Source organism: Heliangelus exortis, chromosome Z (assembly GCF_036169615.1).
Source record: "Heliangelus exortis chromosome Z, bHelExo1.hap1, whole genome shotgun sequence".
Classification (NCBI taxonomy): Eukaryota; Metazoa; Chordata; class Aves; order Apodiformes; family Trochilidae; genus Heliangelus; species Heliangelus exortis.
The window spans coordinates 25,465,324-25,482,345 of NC_092454.1; the positions used below are offsets into that span (position 1 = coordinate 25,465,324).

Sequence of the window (17,022 nt, forward strand, 5' to 3'; positions counted from 1 at the left end):
GTAAGGTATTTTTCCTTTCAAAACTTTGAAATCTATGTTGTACACTATGTATGTATGTTGCGTGTTCAGTTGAGCTGAAATGTCAAGTTTTAATTTCTTGGCCAAAAAAATAACAACTGAAATTAGAATTAAGTCCCTCAGACAGAACCTGTAATGGTATTTGTAAGACTTATTTTACAGCTTTGATCATTATATTCCTCCTATGTCTAACCCTTCTTTTCCTGACAGTTCTCCTCTGTCACATTCCGAGTGGCTGCGAGACATTAAATAAAACACATTGAACATAAGTCTTCCCCTTCCTCTTAAATCATTCTCACAGAGGACATTCATATCTGAGACAGCGCAGAGAAGACTGCATACCTTGCACTGTGAAGACAACCATGTCACCAGAAGAAAACACACAGCATGGAATTTTGTCATTGGGAAATAAGACTGTTGGTGAGCACCTGCTACAATAGACGGCAGGCATGTCACCGAGAAAGTGTTGGAACTTCAGGGCTAAGCGATCCTGCAGCATAACAACCGGCAACAGCCCCTGTCAGACAGAGCCACCTCGCACGTACATGCTGCCGAGTTTCCCTCCGGGGCTGAGGTCCATTCACCAACTTCGGCAGGTGTGCAGAGATCGCTTTCGCTGTCTGAACCAGGGGGAATTGCCACTGCGCCCTTAAACAAATCGCTTCGCACCCCCAGCTATGACAGCAGCGCTCCCTCACCCACAGAAGCAAGAACACTTTACCTGGATTTCCCTTGCGTGGTACACGATGATGAGCCCGAGCAAGATAATCGTGGAGAGGCTAATAAGGCATTTCAGAGCGAGGGAATACAGCGACTCCTGAAAAAGAAAGACACCGACGTGCTCAGTGACCCAGGCGCAGGGGCCGCTCCCTCCCCACCGCCACTCCCGACCACGGGAAGGGTCGCCTCGCCCCACGGTGCCGCGCATCGGGAGGGGGAGCGGAAGGGAGATGAGCAGCCCCCGGCGCTGGGCTCTCCCGAGGAGCCGGGGCAGCCCCTTCCCGGGGCCGCGGGGCAGTGGGACCGGCGGCCAGGTCGGTCTGGGCGTGAGGCGGCGCTTACCTTGGTGTAGGCGCCCCAGGAGAGCTCGGTCTCGATGACCATGACGACGATGCCGAACATGCCGAAGATAAGCGCGTAGTCACTGAGGCGCTTGCGCTTCTCGAAGAGCGCCCGGCGGTGCCCCAGCTTGTAGCCGATGTTCTGGTTCTTCTTCTTGCTGGACTTGCCCCCGCCGTTGTTGGCGCTGCCCGGGCCGGGGCCGGGGCCGGCGGGACCGTACAGCGCCAGGTTGTTGGAGTTGTTATGCTCGGGCTTAGAAACCACGATCTCCGGGGCGGCGGGAGTACCGGCAGCGGCGGCGGCTGCGGGACTGGCGAGCGGCGGCTGAAGCGGCTGCGACTCGGAATCCAGCTCGTTTAGGTTCCTGCGGGACGAACTCAGGTTGCTGAGAGGACGCATGACCCCGCCGTTGTACCTGCAGCTGCTCATGGCTATTTCGGTGAAGGGGTTGCTCTCCCGGCGCTGCTGCTGCTGCTGCTGGTGGTGATGGTGGTGGTGGTGGTGGTGGTGGGTGCTGCCGCTGCTGACACTGCTGCTGGGACTGGCTGCCTGCTGCAGGCTGTGGCACTGGTGGTACTGGGAGTATTGGTGAGGTTGCCTGGACGCGCGGGCATGGCTGGATGGGGTGAGCTCGCTGACGTTTAGCTGGCTGCCCTGCCTGGAGGAGGCGGCGGAGGACAGCGGCGAGGAGTGAGTCCGGAAGGCGCCCGAAAGAGGCGAGGAGGCGCGGAGCAGCAGGGGCAGGTTATCCCCCACGGCTGCCGCAGCAGCCCCGTAGTAGGCGCAGTTGTTGCACTGGAGGCATGGGCTCTGCTGCTGCTGCTGCTGTTGGAGGAGGCTCTGCTTGTCCTGGCCGTACTGCTGCTGACAGTGCGGCGGCGGCGGCGGCCGCTGCTGTTGCTGTTGCTGTTGTTGTTGCTGTTGTTGTTGTTGTTGCTGTTGCTGCTGCTGCTGGTGGTGGTGGTGGTGGAGCTGCTGCTGCTGCTTCTGCTCTGGGCCGAAGCCCGCCGGGAACTGCCGCGGCGCGTCCATGCCGGGGCTGTTAAAGCCGCAGGAGGAGCGGGCGGTGGTGCCCCCTGCGCAATGCGTTATGGTCGGCAGGGGAGAGTCCTGCTGCCGCCACGAAGGGCCCATCCCGGCTCCCGTAGAATCCAGCCGCCGCGTTCGATTGGTCGGGCGGACCAAAACAACGGGCATCACGTCACCTGAAGGGGGGCGAGGGGCCGCGGCGTGAGGCGGCGGGGACGGCCCAGGATCCCCCCCATGCTCCGCCCTGCCCCGCCCCGCTCGGGGATCCCGCCTCCCGCCGGCGCCGCGCCCGCAGGTAAGGGCTGCCGTCGCCCCCCACACTCGCCCCAGCCCCGCCCGCTGTGGGGTGCCCCGCGCCGCGGAAAACCGGGGGTTCCCGGGGGCGGGGAGTGCATTCTCCCGGGATCGTCCCCACCCGGAAGGGACCTCCGCTGAGTAGCTCTGCGGCTCCCCCACTGCCTCTTACATCTGTGCCGTCTCCGGAACATGGGCGCCGCGCCGCGCTCCGAGGCTGTCCGAGGGCGTCTCCCTCCCGCTGCCCTGCAAAATAACAGCGATCGCTCTCGCTTCCCTCCCCCGCCTCGGAGGGCCCGTGCCGCGGCCTCTGTCCGTGCCTGCCCCAGGCCTCTGGAGGGAACGGGGAGAAGCCGCGGTCCCCTCGGGCTGCTTCGAGGACGGGCTAAGGGAAGCCCTCCCAGGCACATATCCAGCTCCCCTATGTCGGCTGCTCTTTTCCTTTAGCTGGAGAAGGGAGAACCGGCCGCCAGGATGTGGGTGGTTTAGGGGCGAGACCCGCTCTGGGCGGTCGGCTGGGGCTTTACCGTGAAGGGGGTCGGTGTCACCGAGCAGCTCTGTCCCCCTTCGGGTCCAGTTTCGTGCAGTGCCAGTGCGGTCCCTAACTTGGCTGCCTGCTACCATTTTGCTTCTTCTCCCCCAGCTCTCACTGAATAAGTCACTTCCTCAGCTCCCTTTGGCAGAATATTGTCTGCACCAGGTAAAGTATCTCCTGCATTTATTTAAGGGAAGATTTATTTTTAAGGGAAGATTCGCGCACACTGTAAGTCATTCACCTTGATAGAGCTGTGCCATTCGTTTTACCTAACTGAGGTTATGAAGAGGGGTTTCTTTTTTTTTTTTTTTTTTTTTTTTTTTCCCTCTTCAGGGATCACTGTCCTTGAAGCATGAAAAATCAACTGCAAAATTTGATTACATGGAAAGGTTCCTTGTATCTTTTAACTTCTCAGTGATGTTAAAGATAACATTCACTAAGCCTTTCTAGTATAAAAGCCTATGTTCTTATAATTTCTGTGTCTCGATTGACATTGTTTCCTTTGAAATGCTATGCCCTTTAACGGCTTGCATTTTAGAAATATGAGTGAGGTACAGTAATTAACAAAGTTCTTAAATATGCTGTATATTTCTGATTATGCTTAAAGGTTTTAAATAAATCCTCACTAATGTAGCAGATACTGTCATTGTACAAAATAGATGGATTTCAAGAGTAACAAAAGAATTCGAGTATCTTTACACAGCATAGGTTATTTTGGAAAATATCCCCACAAATAGGAGTATATGTGATACGCGGCTTCATAATGTCTTGTGATAACTCACAATTTGTTAAACAGCCAACTTTTAAATAAAAATCCATATATGCCTTCTTGCACTTTCCAGAAATATCACTTTGTGTTTTTAAAATACACTACATGTATTTAGATGCTCTCAGTTGCACTCAGTTCATCTGAGCACCAAAGACCTTGAAAAAAGAATTTTTATTTTTAAGAATGAAAAGACTATTTAGCATAGGTTCAGATCTTCAATTGTTTGAAAAAACATGGGGCTGTATTTCTGCCTCACTGATCCTATCCTGCTGGTGTTTCCAAGCACTCATGAATCTTGTGGATCTTAGAAAATTAAAATCTTAGGGAACCTGTACTTTTATCAATCAGTCATTAAAAGTCCTGCATAAGCCTGCTGTCAAAATGCTTGCTTTGTGAACTGGTTATCAGAATTAGATAGGCCTAATCTTTCCTTTCCTCTTCATGCCATGTTCTTTATGTTTGCTTTGAGATGTTTTCTTCAACAACAAACAAAAGATAAGGTCCTCAAGAGCCCATTTACTATGAAAGGCTTTTTAAGAAATTTGTAAATCTTTGTTTTTTATTTAGAAGTCACAAAGATTCTGTCCTGTAGTTTCATCTTCTCTGGTCATGCAAGGTTGTATTAGAATTGCGAACAAAAAAGCTGACCTTCTGAAAATCTTGGTAGACTGAAATACATGGTAGGTGTATTCTACACATTGAAATGTTTGCATCTGTTTTTCTAATTAATAAATAAATGTTACGAGTCCCCATTTTAGTACCTCTGCTGCTGCTATCCTCTTTGTAGAAGTGGCTATGATAGTGCTGTGACTGGATTTTAGATATTTCATCTACTTGTTGTTCTATGATGTGAATAAATAAATTATTATTCCCATGTCTAACACAAGAGGTCATACTAATCACACAACATGTTATAAAACTAATCAGCTTAGGTTTAATTTCAGTTCCAATGTGTGCAACCTGGGATATCTCATCACACTTTCAGGCTGTAAAATAAGAATGGTTGAGAATTTATATTTTCACAGCTAAAGATGTAAACCTCTTGAACACTAATTAATGAACTAGAATAGAAAGATGCCATTCAATTTACTTTATTGCCTTTAAAAATAAATTTGAAGTTCATTTCAAGTATATTTGCTTTCAGAAATAAAATCTATTCTTTATGTGATCTGAACTGTTGTATTCTTTTTTATCACAAATAAATTAGCATCTCAGAACTGCTAAATCATTCTAAAGTGGTAAAAGTGGACCTCTGTTTAAGAAACAATATCTGTTTGGGATTAGGGGATTTGGGTTTTTTCCTTCCTTTTCATTATATACAGGATGGAACAGCTCTTACTGATTATCACAGGTCCTGCTGCTGCTTTGGCAAAGAGTTTTATTTGTGTGTGTGTGCATACACTGATATTTGCCCATAGCTTTGTATTAAATAAAGAGACAATTACTGCAGGTCTCATTTGATAATGATGATTATTGGAGATGTTGGGAAAATGTATTTTTTTCCTAAACCTACTAACTGCAGGAACAGGATAAATATTCTTGAGAAAAACTGTACCAACAGTTGGATAGGAAACTCAACAGACACAGGAAAAAAATGTTTTCTGAGAGGAAGAAAACACACGTGAAATAGTGGAATTGATAGCTAATAGATAATAATTTGGAAAGTTCACAGAACATCCAAAAGAAATGCTACACCTACAGTCTACAGTAAAAGGTACTAGGGAGCTACTTGGCCATTATCCTGTTACCTCTACTCATACCAGAGTATGTGAGTCCTGTTAACAGAGTCCTGTTAAAATCACTGAGAATTCTACAGTCATGGAAATGTCACAAAGTATACAAAGGTAGTAACAAAAAGGTAATGACAAGAATGAAAAAAAAGGGAAAAGACTATGAAATTCCATTCTGCAACAGTAGATTGAACTCAAAGCTTAATCTTCCAAAGACCAAAGGGTTTCTAGAAAGTACGAAATGAAACAGCCTTGTCCAGTTGGAGAAAAAAACAAAACCCAAAAAAACCCAGGTACAAAGCTCAGTGTATAATAAAAACAGAGGCAACACTGGCAGCAATGGGGTAATCGTAAGATATTTGGGAGGTGTCAACGCAGCAATAGAAACTCTTTGTGAAACTACACGAAATAACTGCAGTAGAGCTGCCAAGACAGTGGCATAGAAACTAACCATATGAGCCACATGTGCAAATTGCCTTTTGCACACCATCTGGCAGGGGTTTTACCCACCAGATGTCTATAACATTCACCCCAGAAACTTCTGGTGTCATATAATTATATGACCTAACTGGAATCCCACCCCTGCTGGATCTGTGCTTCTTTCAAAGCAGCACATAATTTGTGCTTTCAAAGAAGCATATAAAGAAGAATTTGATAATATTCAGCTGTAGTTGGGGAGGGTGAAGAAATAGCAAATAATGATTCCATGCAGATAGGAGAGCAATATATTAGAAGGAAGCATGCTTTATTGTTTCTAGTCTGATTTTATACTGTTTCACTAACCTGCACTTGCTTCTGCTTCCCCAGCATTATCACCTGCCAAAACACAGATTCTCTCCTGTTCAAAACCTTCATCTATTACCTGCAACATGTAGGATACAAAAGATGAGGACTCTGGATTTCCACTCTAAAATAGTAAACAAAGTCTTCAAAAGGGGTGGCGTGTCTTAATCATGAGGGTGCAGCTCAAGTAGTACCTGGAATTTCTGCACTTCTATCCTCCAGTCACGGGTCTTTCTCAAGGGGTGGAGGTTTTTTCAAATTTTTTTGCTAATGACAATTTTTAAACATGTTTAAAATATTGGATGGAGTCCACAAAACACACGGGAAAACTATGTCTTCCCTTAATTCACTTTTTTGTCCTTTCTGGGTATTTATAGCACTTTGAGATTGCACAAACCTAATTACTTTCTTTCTTGACACTACGTTTTTTTCACTGCAAGGGATACTGCCACATACAAGGAATTCCTTAGCTAGCTAATTGCATCAGCATTAATACTGGTTTGCCCAGCCAATACAGGTGCTCAGCAGGTAACTACTTATGTGAGTACGTTTTACAGTACTCACAAATCAGTGCATTTTTGTAACAGAACTTCAACTCAGTACAATTGCTAAAATGATAAAATCATGCAGTATTTGTACAATTGCTAAAATGATAAAATCATGCAGTATTTGTACAATTGCTAAAATGATAAAATCATGCAGTATTTGTGTACTAGCCTACGCAAAAGCACGGGGACTTTGAGTATGTGTAGGGTTATCATGCATGAGAGCTTTTTACTTTGTGTAATTTAGTATTTGAAGAATTTTGACTGTTGAATCCACTAAGACAGTGCTAACATCTAAATGTAAGATCATACTGTGCACAGTTGGTAGCGCACCAGCTGAAGATGTTAGCAGTGCTTTTTCTTTCCATAAGATAAGCACTTGTTCGTGATTCATGTAGCAATTGATTCTAAATAATTAAATTTCATTTGCCCATATTTGAAAAGTAAATATTTTTTTCCATTGATACTTTACCATCGGTGCAGCCATTTTGCCAGCAAAACATAGTTACTATAGATTTGCATTGGTATTGTATCTGGAGAATTTGGGCTGTGGAATCTGGAAATGGGCTGTGCTTTTATCAAGTGATAGTATGTGGTGTGTGTGATTGCTTTCAAATCCTAACTGCATTATAGGTTCTTCCATGCAGTAGCCCTTCCAGTTCAAAACATGTATGAAATGTAAGTTTGCTGCTTTGGTTGTGTTTACTGGGGCCTTCTTCATTTGTTTCTGCAGTCCTGATACGCTGAAAGACTCTACAGCTGATTGAGCACACTCTGTTCTCATGTCTCTGTTTGTTACTGTCAGCATCAGATCTAAAGTCTTTTGGATACATTCATAAGACAACACACAAATGCCAGTGAAAGTTGTGGTCCTGTTTGCAAAAATCACGTCTAACACATCTGGGAAATTTATACACGTGCAAGTCCTTGGTAGCAGGGAAAAGCCAATGTCCAGTTTTATGTTATCTGCAGTCCTGCTTTCTACTCAGTGTACACTTGACTGTAACTGTGTGATTGTTTTTCAAATTTAAGAGATGGCTGACTCAAGAAGCAAGTTCAGGACAGAGAATGAGGCAGCCACTGAGGGAAGAGCATTTCACTCCTTTCTTCCTAGCTCAGTCTGTCTGCAGCACCTTCTTTTCTCCACTCCCCGCCTCTTCACATTACCCCTCCTTCTCACCCTTCCTTACTGCAGACATTACAGGATACTTACAGTACCTGACAGCACCTCTGGATCAGGCTGTGGAAGAAAGAGTTCTGTGACAGCTTTTGTCAGAGTAGGGGGTTACTCAGTCAATCAGCATTTCAAGCTGTCTCTGGCATGGTAGGTTCAGTGGCTGAGCAACCATTTGAAGTGATAGATATTACAGAGTGCTGGGAAGCTTTAGAAAATTTCAATGTCTGGAGCATAATTCTTCTCACTTCTGTACTTTATCCCTTACATTTCCATACTAAACCAAAAAAATTAACTGGTTTTGAAAAAGGACAAGGCAGTTTTAATTATTAAAACTACGTTTAAGGAGAAAGGGTTCAAGACTTTTCACATAGCCCATAAAATCTTATCCCATTCAGAAAGCATTTCTATAGAATTAAACTTACTTCGTGCCAGCTGGCTGAAAGCCATCTCTGCAACCCAAAATATCAGATTAGTAGTTCTTGTATAAGCAAAGTAACATTTAAAAATACATATAACACTCTATGCTGCTTAAAAAAGTTAGGGTTGTGAGACTGTTTCTCAAAGGTAAAACTACAATATTTTGTTTTATTTGTGCCTACAGCTTCACATGTTCAAAATACATTCTGCTCTGCTTACATGTAAAATACATGGGTAGTATGGTATCTTCACTACTGACCAGCAATTTAGATTCGTGATCTTTTTGGAAGTTCAAAACTAGGTCTGAAGTGAAAAAGGTTTAAAGCTTTAATTATGAAATCTGCTCTCACAGAAACTTATCCTCTGGAGGAGAAAGCATGGTAGGAATCCATTTTGCCTTTTGCAGCAGAACTGACAAAGCACATAGGTAACAGATCTTCCTGTACTTGTCTCATGAAACAAATGCAGTGACAGTATTGAAAGCAACAAGTGACAAATTGTCACATACTAATTGGTGATGCAAATTCTTAGTAAGGACGGAATTCCAATATTCAGCTATCTATATTCTCTGAGGGGTGGAGATACAACATGCACCTGCAGCTCCCACGCAACTCATCCTCAGGCACCTGATCCCCTCTGCAGAGCTCAAGCACGTGGATTGGAGAGGTTAGCAAATAAGTGTGCAGAGCTTGAGCTAGTCAGTATGACTGGGATTTAGCCTCAAGGCCAGCACATCCAATGACTCTGCAATTCAGGAGAATACTCTTCTGATGGGGTAGGAGCCTAAGCATTTCCTTTTAAACACTATCAATTATTGTAGTGTCCTCTTAAATGTGAACTAGATATGTCTGAGTGTCATCTCCATATTACACACTGGGGAAAAGTGATTCTCCTTTCTGGCAGCCTGTATGGACTCACACATACTCCACCTCAGCGGGTCCTAAAAATCAAGTGATATCACAACTTGAAGAAGGAACAACCAGGCCCTCCCTTACAGTTGTCCACTTATGAAATGTGAGATGATTCATTGAGTCAGACAGAATCAAAGTACACAAGACACAGATCTCGCCAAAACTCAGTCACTCTATTTGGAGTAGGGAGTGGAATATCCCTGCTAGGAGATGAAGAGAGATCGTTTCACAGACCCCCATCCAAGAACAGTGTGCAAGTACTGTCTGAACCCCTGCAACATCTGCTGCTTCTCCTCTTCAGAGGAGACACAAGAGCTGGTCAGCCAGCTACAGACTTTCTCATATTCAGGCTTCTGTGGCTGCTTCAGCACACTAACAGCATTTGAATGCTCAAGAGATCATGCAACCCTTTAAACCACAGATCTTAAAGTTAGTTTCAGAATTGGCCTGTACTCTTGAGGCTCAAATGGCATTTGCTAGAAATTTCTAACAATCTGTAAGTTTTTATTCTGAAGTTCCAGAATTGCTTATTCTTAGCAATACCCCAGGCTGTTGTCACTGTTAGTCTTGCATGTAAAATTCAGCATTTCATCTCCTGGTAAGTATCTGGGAAAAGGAAGATTCACTTAATCATATGAATTTGTTATTCAGTTAACATGCAGTTTTCAGTTTGGATCAGTTTTTTGTCCTGCTGCTCTTCCCCTACACATGCTACATAACTGACAGGACTGGCATTCCAGGAGGTGAAGCTGCAATATGACTGATAGCTTAAAGTGATTTTAAGTGTCTGCATGTGCTCTTTACTTACTTGTGAGGGCCACTTCAGCAATTGGCAATTTGTTTTGGCAATTTAGTTTTCATCTTTACCAAGCTTTTTTTATGATTTATTCTTTATGATAATGGTTCTACAACAGAAAAAGGAAGGAAGATATACTAGACATAAAATAGCAACAATTTTATTTATAGCTTGAAATATGACATTAATGAAAAAAAAAAAGGGCCACATGATAAATGAGTGTGTTTATTCATATAAATTCCACAGACTAATTTTACTTTCAGAAAATTCCTCTTTAAGCCCCTGAAAGAAATTTATCAAGTCAGTATTCAGTGCTAGCTAAAAGGAAATACCACAGATGTCCCTCTAAAATGCTATCTTCTAGACCTATTGGCCATTTTTACAGAACTTAGAAGTTTGGTTCTATTTTGTTTTATTTTTTTAACAGCTGTGAACATGGGCAGTATACCTAATTTGCTATTAAATTCCATGACTTTGCAGAAAGTACACTTCGAGTTGAATTTGCCTACTAAATTAGTCAGTGTTACCATGGGACAATAAGAAGAATCAACAAAGTATGTAAGATCGCAGAACTATGTGCTGTGGCTAGTTATGATGAAGAATAAAAAATAGCATACTCCTAAGTACATTTGCAGTGGATGTTAGGATGAACTTTCACTTTTTCACACATCTGTTTGAAACTGCATGTCCTCCAAAAGTGGATCACGGAATCATGGAGTCATAGAATTGTCATGGTTGGAAAAGACCTCTGAGATTACCACTTACAACCATCAAAAAAACCCCAAACAAATCAACACCAAAAAATCAAACTACCATACCATGCACACTAGAGCATGTCCTGAAAAGCCACATCTACATGGTTTTTAAATACCCCCAGGGGTGGTGATTCCACCACCTCTCTGGACAGCCTTTTCCCAATGCCTGACTACTCTTCCAGTAAAGGAATTCTTCTCTAAACCATTCCTGGCACAACTTCAGGCAATTTCCTCCAGTCCTATCATTATTTACTTGAGAGAAGAGGCCAGCACCGACCTCACTACAACCTCCTTTCAGGTAGCTGTAAACAGCAATAATGTCTCCTTTCAGCCTCCTCGTTTCCTTACTGGACATTTCTAATTCCCTCAGGCTCCCCTCACAGGACTAGTTCTTCAGACCCTTCACCAGCTTGGTTGCCCTTCTCTGAACTCACTTCAGCAGCTCAACATTGTTCTTGTAGCGGGGGTCCCAGAACTGAACACAGCACTCAAGGTGTAGTCTCACCACACAGCCCTTCTCCTGCTGGCCACACTGTTCCTGATACAAGTCAGGCTGCTGTTGGCATTTTTGGCCACCTGAGCACACTGCTTTCTCATAGTTACCCTCCAGGTCCTTTCCTTTCTGGCAGCTTTCCAGCCAGTCTTCTTCAAGCCTGTAGCATTGCCTACGGTTTTTGTGGCTAAAAATGCAGGACCCAGCACTTGGCATTAAACCTGGTGCAATTAGCCTCAGCTCATCTATTTAACCTCTCTGCATATCTCTCTGCAGAGCCTTCCTACCCTCTAGCAAATCAACACTCACACCCATCTGAATGGTAGAATGGGATCTTTTTTCCCACTGTCAGTTCACAGAATCATAAAATCACAGAATCTGCTCATCAAGTCTAACTCCTGTCCCTGTGCAGGGTGCCCCAAGACACACACCAGGTGCCTGAGATTTGAACACTCTTGAACAAACACTTCTTGAACTCAGGCTGCCTTGGTGCCATAACAGCTTCCACAGGGAGCCTCGTCCACTGCTCAACCACCCTCTGGGTGAAAAACTTTTTCCTAATATCTAACCTAAACTTCCCCCAGCACATCTTCCTACCATTCTCTTGCGTCCTATTATTGGTCACAGAGAGAAGAGGTCAGTGCCTGCTCCTCCTCCTTCCCCAGTGAGGAAGCGGTGAGCTGCAATGTGTCCCCTCAGGCTCCCTTCTCCAGGCTGAACAGACCAAGTGCCTTTAACTGCTCCACATGCAGCTTTCCCTCTTTAATATATTCATAAATGACCTTCACTTACCTCGTATCCCTTCTCGGGACACTCTAGTACCTCTATATCCCTTCTGTACTGAGGCACCTGAAACTGCATATAGTCGTCAAGATGGGGCTGCACCAATGCAGAGTAAAGTGGGGCAATCACCTCCCTCAGCCAGCCAGCAATGCCAGGCTTGATGCACCCCAGGAATTGGCTGGCCCTCCTGGTTGCCAGGGCACACTGTTGGCTCATGTTCAAATTGCTTTCCACCAGAATCCCTTTCCACAAGGCTGCTCTCCAGTGTGTATGAATATCCAGGGTTACTGTGTCCCAGGTGTATGACCTGGCAGTTCTCCTTGTTAAATGTCATACAAATGGCAATTGTCCAGCAATATAAACTGTCTAGATCTCTCTGCAGGGCCTCTCTGCCCTCAGGAGTGTCAACTGTTGCCTCTAATTTGTTGTCATCTGCAAACTTAATCAGTAAGCCTTCAAGTCCTGCATCTAAGTCATTTATGAATATATTAAAGAGATCTGTCCCTAAAATGGATCCCCATGGAACCCCACTGGTGACTGGTCACCAGCCTGATGTGGTCCCATTTACTATGACCCTTTGAGCTCAATCCATCAGCCAGCTGGTTGCCCATCACAGTATGTGCTTGTCCAGCTGGATGCTGGACATTTTATTTAGATGGATAATGTGAGAGACACTGTCAAGTGCTTTTTGAAAGGCAGAAAGATTACATGGCTTGCCTTGGTCAACTACGTGGGTTAGAGCATTTTCCACAAAAAAACTCAATGCAGTGCCTTTTCTCAAGCTGCTGTATGATGGAAGTAAATAATCTGAAATTTTCTTGCTAAAAATAAGTCAGTAAAGTCCATCTCTGCTTTCTCAAATAATTAGCTATTATTGAGTGATCTGAGTTCACACTCTTTTTGTGCTCTGTTCTGTGTGTGAGGGAATCAGAACAAGTTTTTTTATTTCTCCTTCTTTTTATTTTCTCCATCTGGGGCTGTTACTTTTACTTTTAAACAAAAAAAGTCACAGAATATGGTCATCTCTTTGAAGACTGGCAGTTAAGACTTGAAGGTGAACACCATTATTTCTGCCCCTGCACCAATGAATCTATCCAATACAAAAAAAATACCAAAGGTTGACTCAAGAATGTCTCTGCTCAGAACACCTTGTGCCGTCCTGTGGGTCTGGATCCCCTAGACAAAGCCAGTAGGTGACTGAAAGTTTGCAGTCTCCTGTGTGACTTATGCTAACAATAGAATTACTGAATGAGGGAGAGAATAATACCACCTACTATGAAAACACATGTTCATTATTTCCTTTTTTTAAACCACTTCATTTCTGGTTTCTTTGTTTGGTTGGTTTTGTTTTTTTGTTTGTTTGTTTGTTTTGTAATTGTACGATACTACATGTTAAGAGTTTCTGGTTTCATCACAGATGAAAAAGAAGTCCTAAATCTGATTTAATTTGAGTCTAAACTTCCTAATTACCCTGCTGAAAAATAAATTATTCAGGGTGTTACTGCTTTGAACTTTGTTCAACTCCATTTCAAGTGTAGTGCTTTCATTTCTACAGGCAAATATTTACACAGACCAATTGTATGCGCCAACAATTGTTCAGTCATTTCTTTCTACAAAAGTATCTCTTTGCAAATGTAAATGTATATTTTTTTTATATAGTCTGAATGTTTGCCTTTGAAAACTGTCTTAGTAGACAGTGGCGGATATAATTGCAGAATCTAGGACAGAATGATTAAATCTACAGCACATGAAATATAGGAAGAGTTAATAAAAAGTCATACTATCTAGGTGCCATTTTCTAATGATACATGTGGGCTTAAATTTGCAGAAAGGTGTCAGTATGGTGGGCACAAACTTTGACCCTACATTTGCATCTACACAAGTACATGTGCACCTTTAGAGCTTCAAGCAGTTAGGTGCTAAAGCATTGGAAGTGGATGCACAGCTCCCATATTGGAGAGAAGAGTGGCACTTCTGCCTATTATGAGGCAGAACTTGCCTCATGGACTTGCATGAAAATCATAGAATCATAGAATACCGGTCTGGAAGGGACCTCAAGGGTCATCTGCTTCAACCTTTCTAGGGAATAATATAGTTTAAATGAGATGGTCCAACACCCTGGACTGATGTGCGTAGTTTTATAAGGTCAGGACAAGGTCAATGACAATGCCCCTTGCTATGCTCATAAACAGTTTCTTTGTAAGTGGCTAAAAGCCATTCAAGTGGATCAGTATTGCTTGTTTGTCTCAAACAGAAGTAACGCATGACAGTGGAGCTAGGAATGATAGGACAGCAATCAGTATGAAGGAATACTGGAACTATAATTATCAACAATATGAAGTGGAAAGAATGGTAATGAGGGATATAAAAAAGCTGCAGTTCCAAAAATAGATATGACAGCAGATGTTAAAAAAATAATAATCTGAGACTAGGGATTGAAAACTGTAATTATATGAGAGGTGATGTTTTGGCCAGAAATACAATATACATACAAAAGAAATTGTCTAAATTTGATGTGGCAAAATCACTGAATTTCATAAAATACAGACATGTCACTAATTAAATGATCAATTATGGGATTCTATCCATGTAGAGTACAAATATCAGTTTGGCCTAACTCCTGAACAATTAAAGTTGGCTTGCTAATATACGTACACTTCCAAGAACAGTGCTACAGTATCATCTACCAAGATGATATTGTCATCTTTACAAACTCAGACTAGGTCTTCATCACTTGGAGGAGATGGCTGACATGTGTCCCTCATCTTGTGCTCAGCTAACCTGCGGTGGTTAAGGCCTACAACTTAGGAACTCCTTAGGAAGAAGTTAATAGTGCAAGAGAAATGAAGGGAAAACAGGTTTTTAAACAAGCCCAGGGGAAGGACTATTAAGAAAAGAAAGAGGACATTTAGCATTCTTTTCACCCTCTGAAGTTTCACCTCCTCTTTGAAGTCACTGGTGGGGATGCTTTCTGCTGCTCCTTGGTGCTGCTTCCTCTTGTTCATGGCTGCTTTTTGAGCTCTTTAGGTTTCTGTTCGCTTCTGATTTTCCCCTTTTTCTTCTGAATTTTTATAATAAAAAGATCCTTCTCATCAACTATTGCCAGAGGTTGCAAATTGATAGCTACAGGTTTTCCCTTTGTATTCATGTTTTCCCTGAGTTCTTGTATTTGCTACCAATTTGCATTACTGGTCTTGCAGCTTATCAGAAGTCATTAGCACATTTTATCTTTTTAGTTCTGATAAAGGGGAGGGTCTGTTGATAAGATTTTGCCTTGATACATTTTAATGATTGTAAACAGGGGAAAGGGTTCTGTTCTGGAAAGGGGGGATGTTAATGGAAATAAGTTTGATACATTTTAAACAGAGCAAACTATGCTGGCACTGCCTCATGCTAGGTTGGATATAATTTTGCTGATTAAAGAGGCAATTTTTTTATTTTTAATGAATCCACATTACAAGAAAACACTTTAAACACTCATTATTACAGGGACTGGAATCCAGACTTCCAAGTCCCAAATGACTTTTCAGTCATTAGTCTGTAGAGCTTTGCAGTAGCTGTATAATTATTCTGTTTCAACAGTAAGAATAATTGAGAAAACCTTACCCTACGTTCTCGCTATGAGAGAAACCATCTCAGAGGGCTTTAAAATTTTATCACTCAGGAGATATTTATGCCATGGTCTTTCACATGCTAGGGGACAGTCGTAGCCCCTAAGACCACTGAATAAGTCAGTTTGTGGGAACAGGTAGCAGCACATCTGTTTTGGAAAAGGCAGCAAGGGAAGGTGAAAAAATATATAGCATGCTGCAAAAATGCCTATTGGAGTTGGCTGTGATGGTAAGAGATGTTAAAGAAATACTCAAGATCAATTTTTTCTGGGCAGACATAGACATGAGCGAGGGGTTTAGCTAATCTCTACCTGTAAGACTGTAGTCATGGGCATTCCCAGAAACAAGTGACTCAAAAATTTAAAAAATGGAAAGGAAAGCACTTGTATATCAAGTGGGAGATGCAATGAAGGCCTCAAAAGCTTGAGTTCTGATTTTCAGTCTTTCAACAAGTCCCCCATGAGGAGATCCAGATGGATACTTTGAATACCTGTCTCATACTGATTTCTCAGTGAAAGGGGATACAGGATAAACAAATAAATAGGGGAGCATGAGCCACTATTTACGTATGTATTTGGTGATTCAAGATGAAATAGCTGAATTACTTACCTCTTGCTTAAGATTACCTCAACACCAGACAGCTGAAAAGTGGCCCATATGATGCCAAGGTTCCTGGGAAGGTAAGTGACACTACAGACCAGTAAACCTGGTGCAAGGACTGAAAAGCTGAGTAAATACTGTAATAAAAGATAGAAGTAATACACACATGGGTCAATAGGATTTTGGAAAAGAATACATTTTTTCTTTTCCATTGCACTCTATCTGTCTCTGTTAGTAAACCAGATTTGGGAAGCTGTTTTAGCAGACAATTATTTATTTCACTTATATGCAGAAAGATCATTGAAAGGGAGAGAAGAAAAGAGAAGCAGTGTCAAGAAATGCTGATTTTGTCAAAGAGGAGCACCACTGTAGTGGAGTCATTTAGTTAATGAAGGATAATTCAAATCCTCTTTGTATTTTAATTTCTCCTTTGAATTCTCTCTTTCATCTAGTGGGAGCAGTATTAGCAGTGTAAACAAAAATTGCTTATCTTGTAACCATGTAAATGTAAGAAAAGTAAAAAAGAAATTCTGAAAAGGAACTTCAACATTTGCAGCTGAACTGTTTATATCTGGTCTATAAAAATATAGGACATTGTTTTGTACTCCCTGCATTTTATTGTATACCCTCATATGACTAAGCCAAAGACAAAAAAGGGATCTATTTTAGATTTAGTTACAACTTTTGCAGCACCAAGTATTGTGAAGAAGACAG

General features: G+C 42.7%; 1 protein-coding gene across 3 annotated transcripts in view; it reads right to left on the bottom strand.

The window, feature by feature from the left end:
• The window catches only part of KCNN2 (potassium calcium-activated channel subfamily N member 2), a 66,875-nt gene extending 64,583 nt beyond the window's left edge, over window positions 1–2,292 (bottom strand). For 2 of the 3 annotated variants that reach the window (XM_071731184.1, XM_071731186.1), the window contains exons 1-2: window positions 1,081–2,292; window positions 740–835 (exon numbers count right to left, since the gene is read on the bottom strand). In XM_071731184.1, coding sequence (XP_071587285.1) covers window positions 740–835; window positions 1,081–2,277 — 1,293 coding nt within the window. In that variant the 5' untranslated portion in view covers window positions 2,278–2,292. Of the gene's footprint in view, window positions 1–739; window positions 836–1,080 lie in introns of those variants that run through there. The other variant, XM_071731187.1, reaches the window with a different exon arrangement.
• Window positions 2,293–17,022: the final 14,730 nt, after the last annotated feature.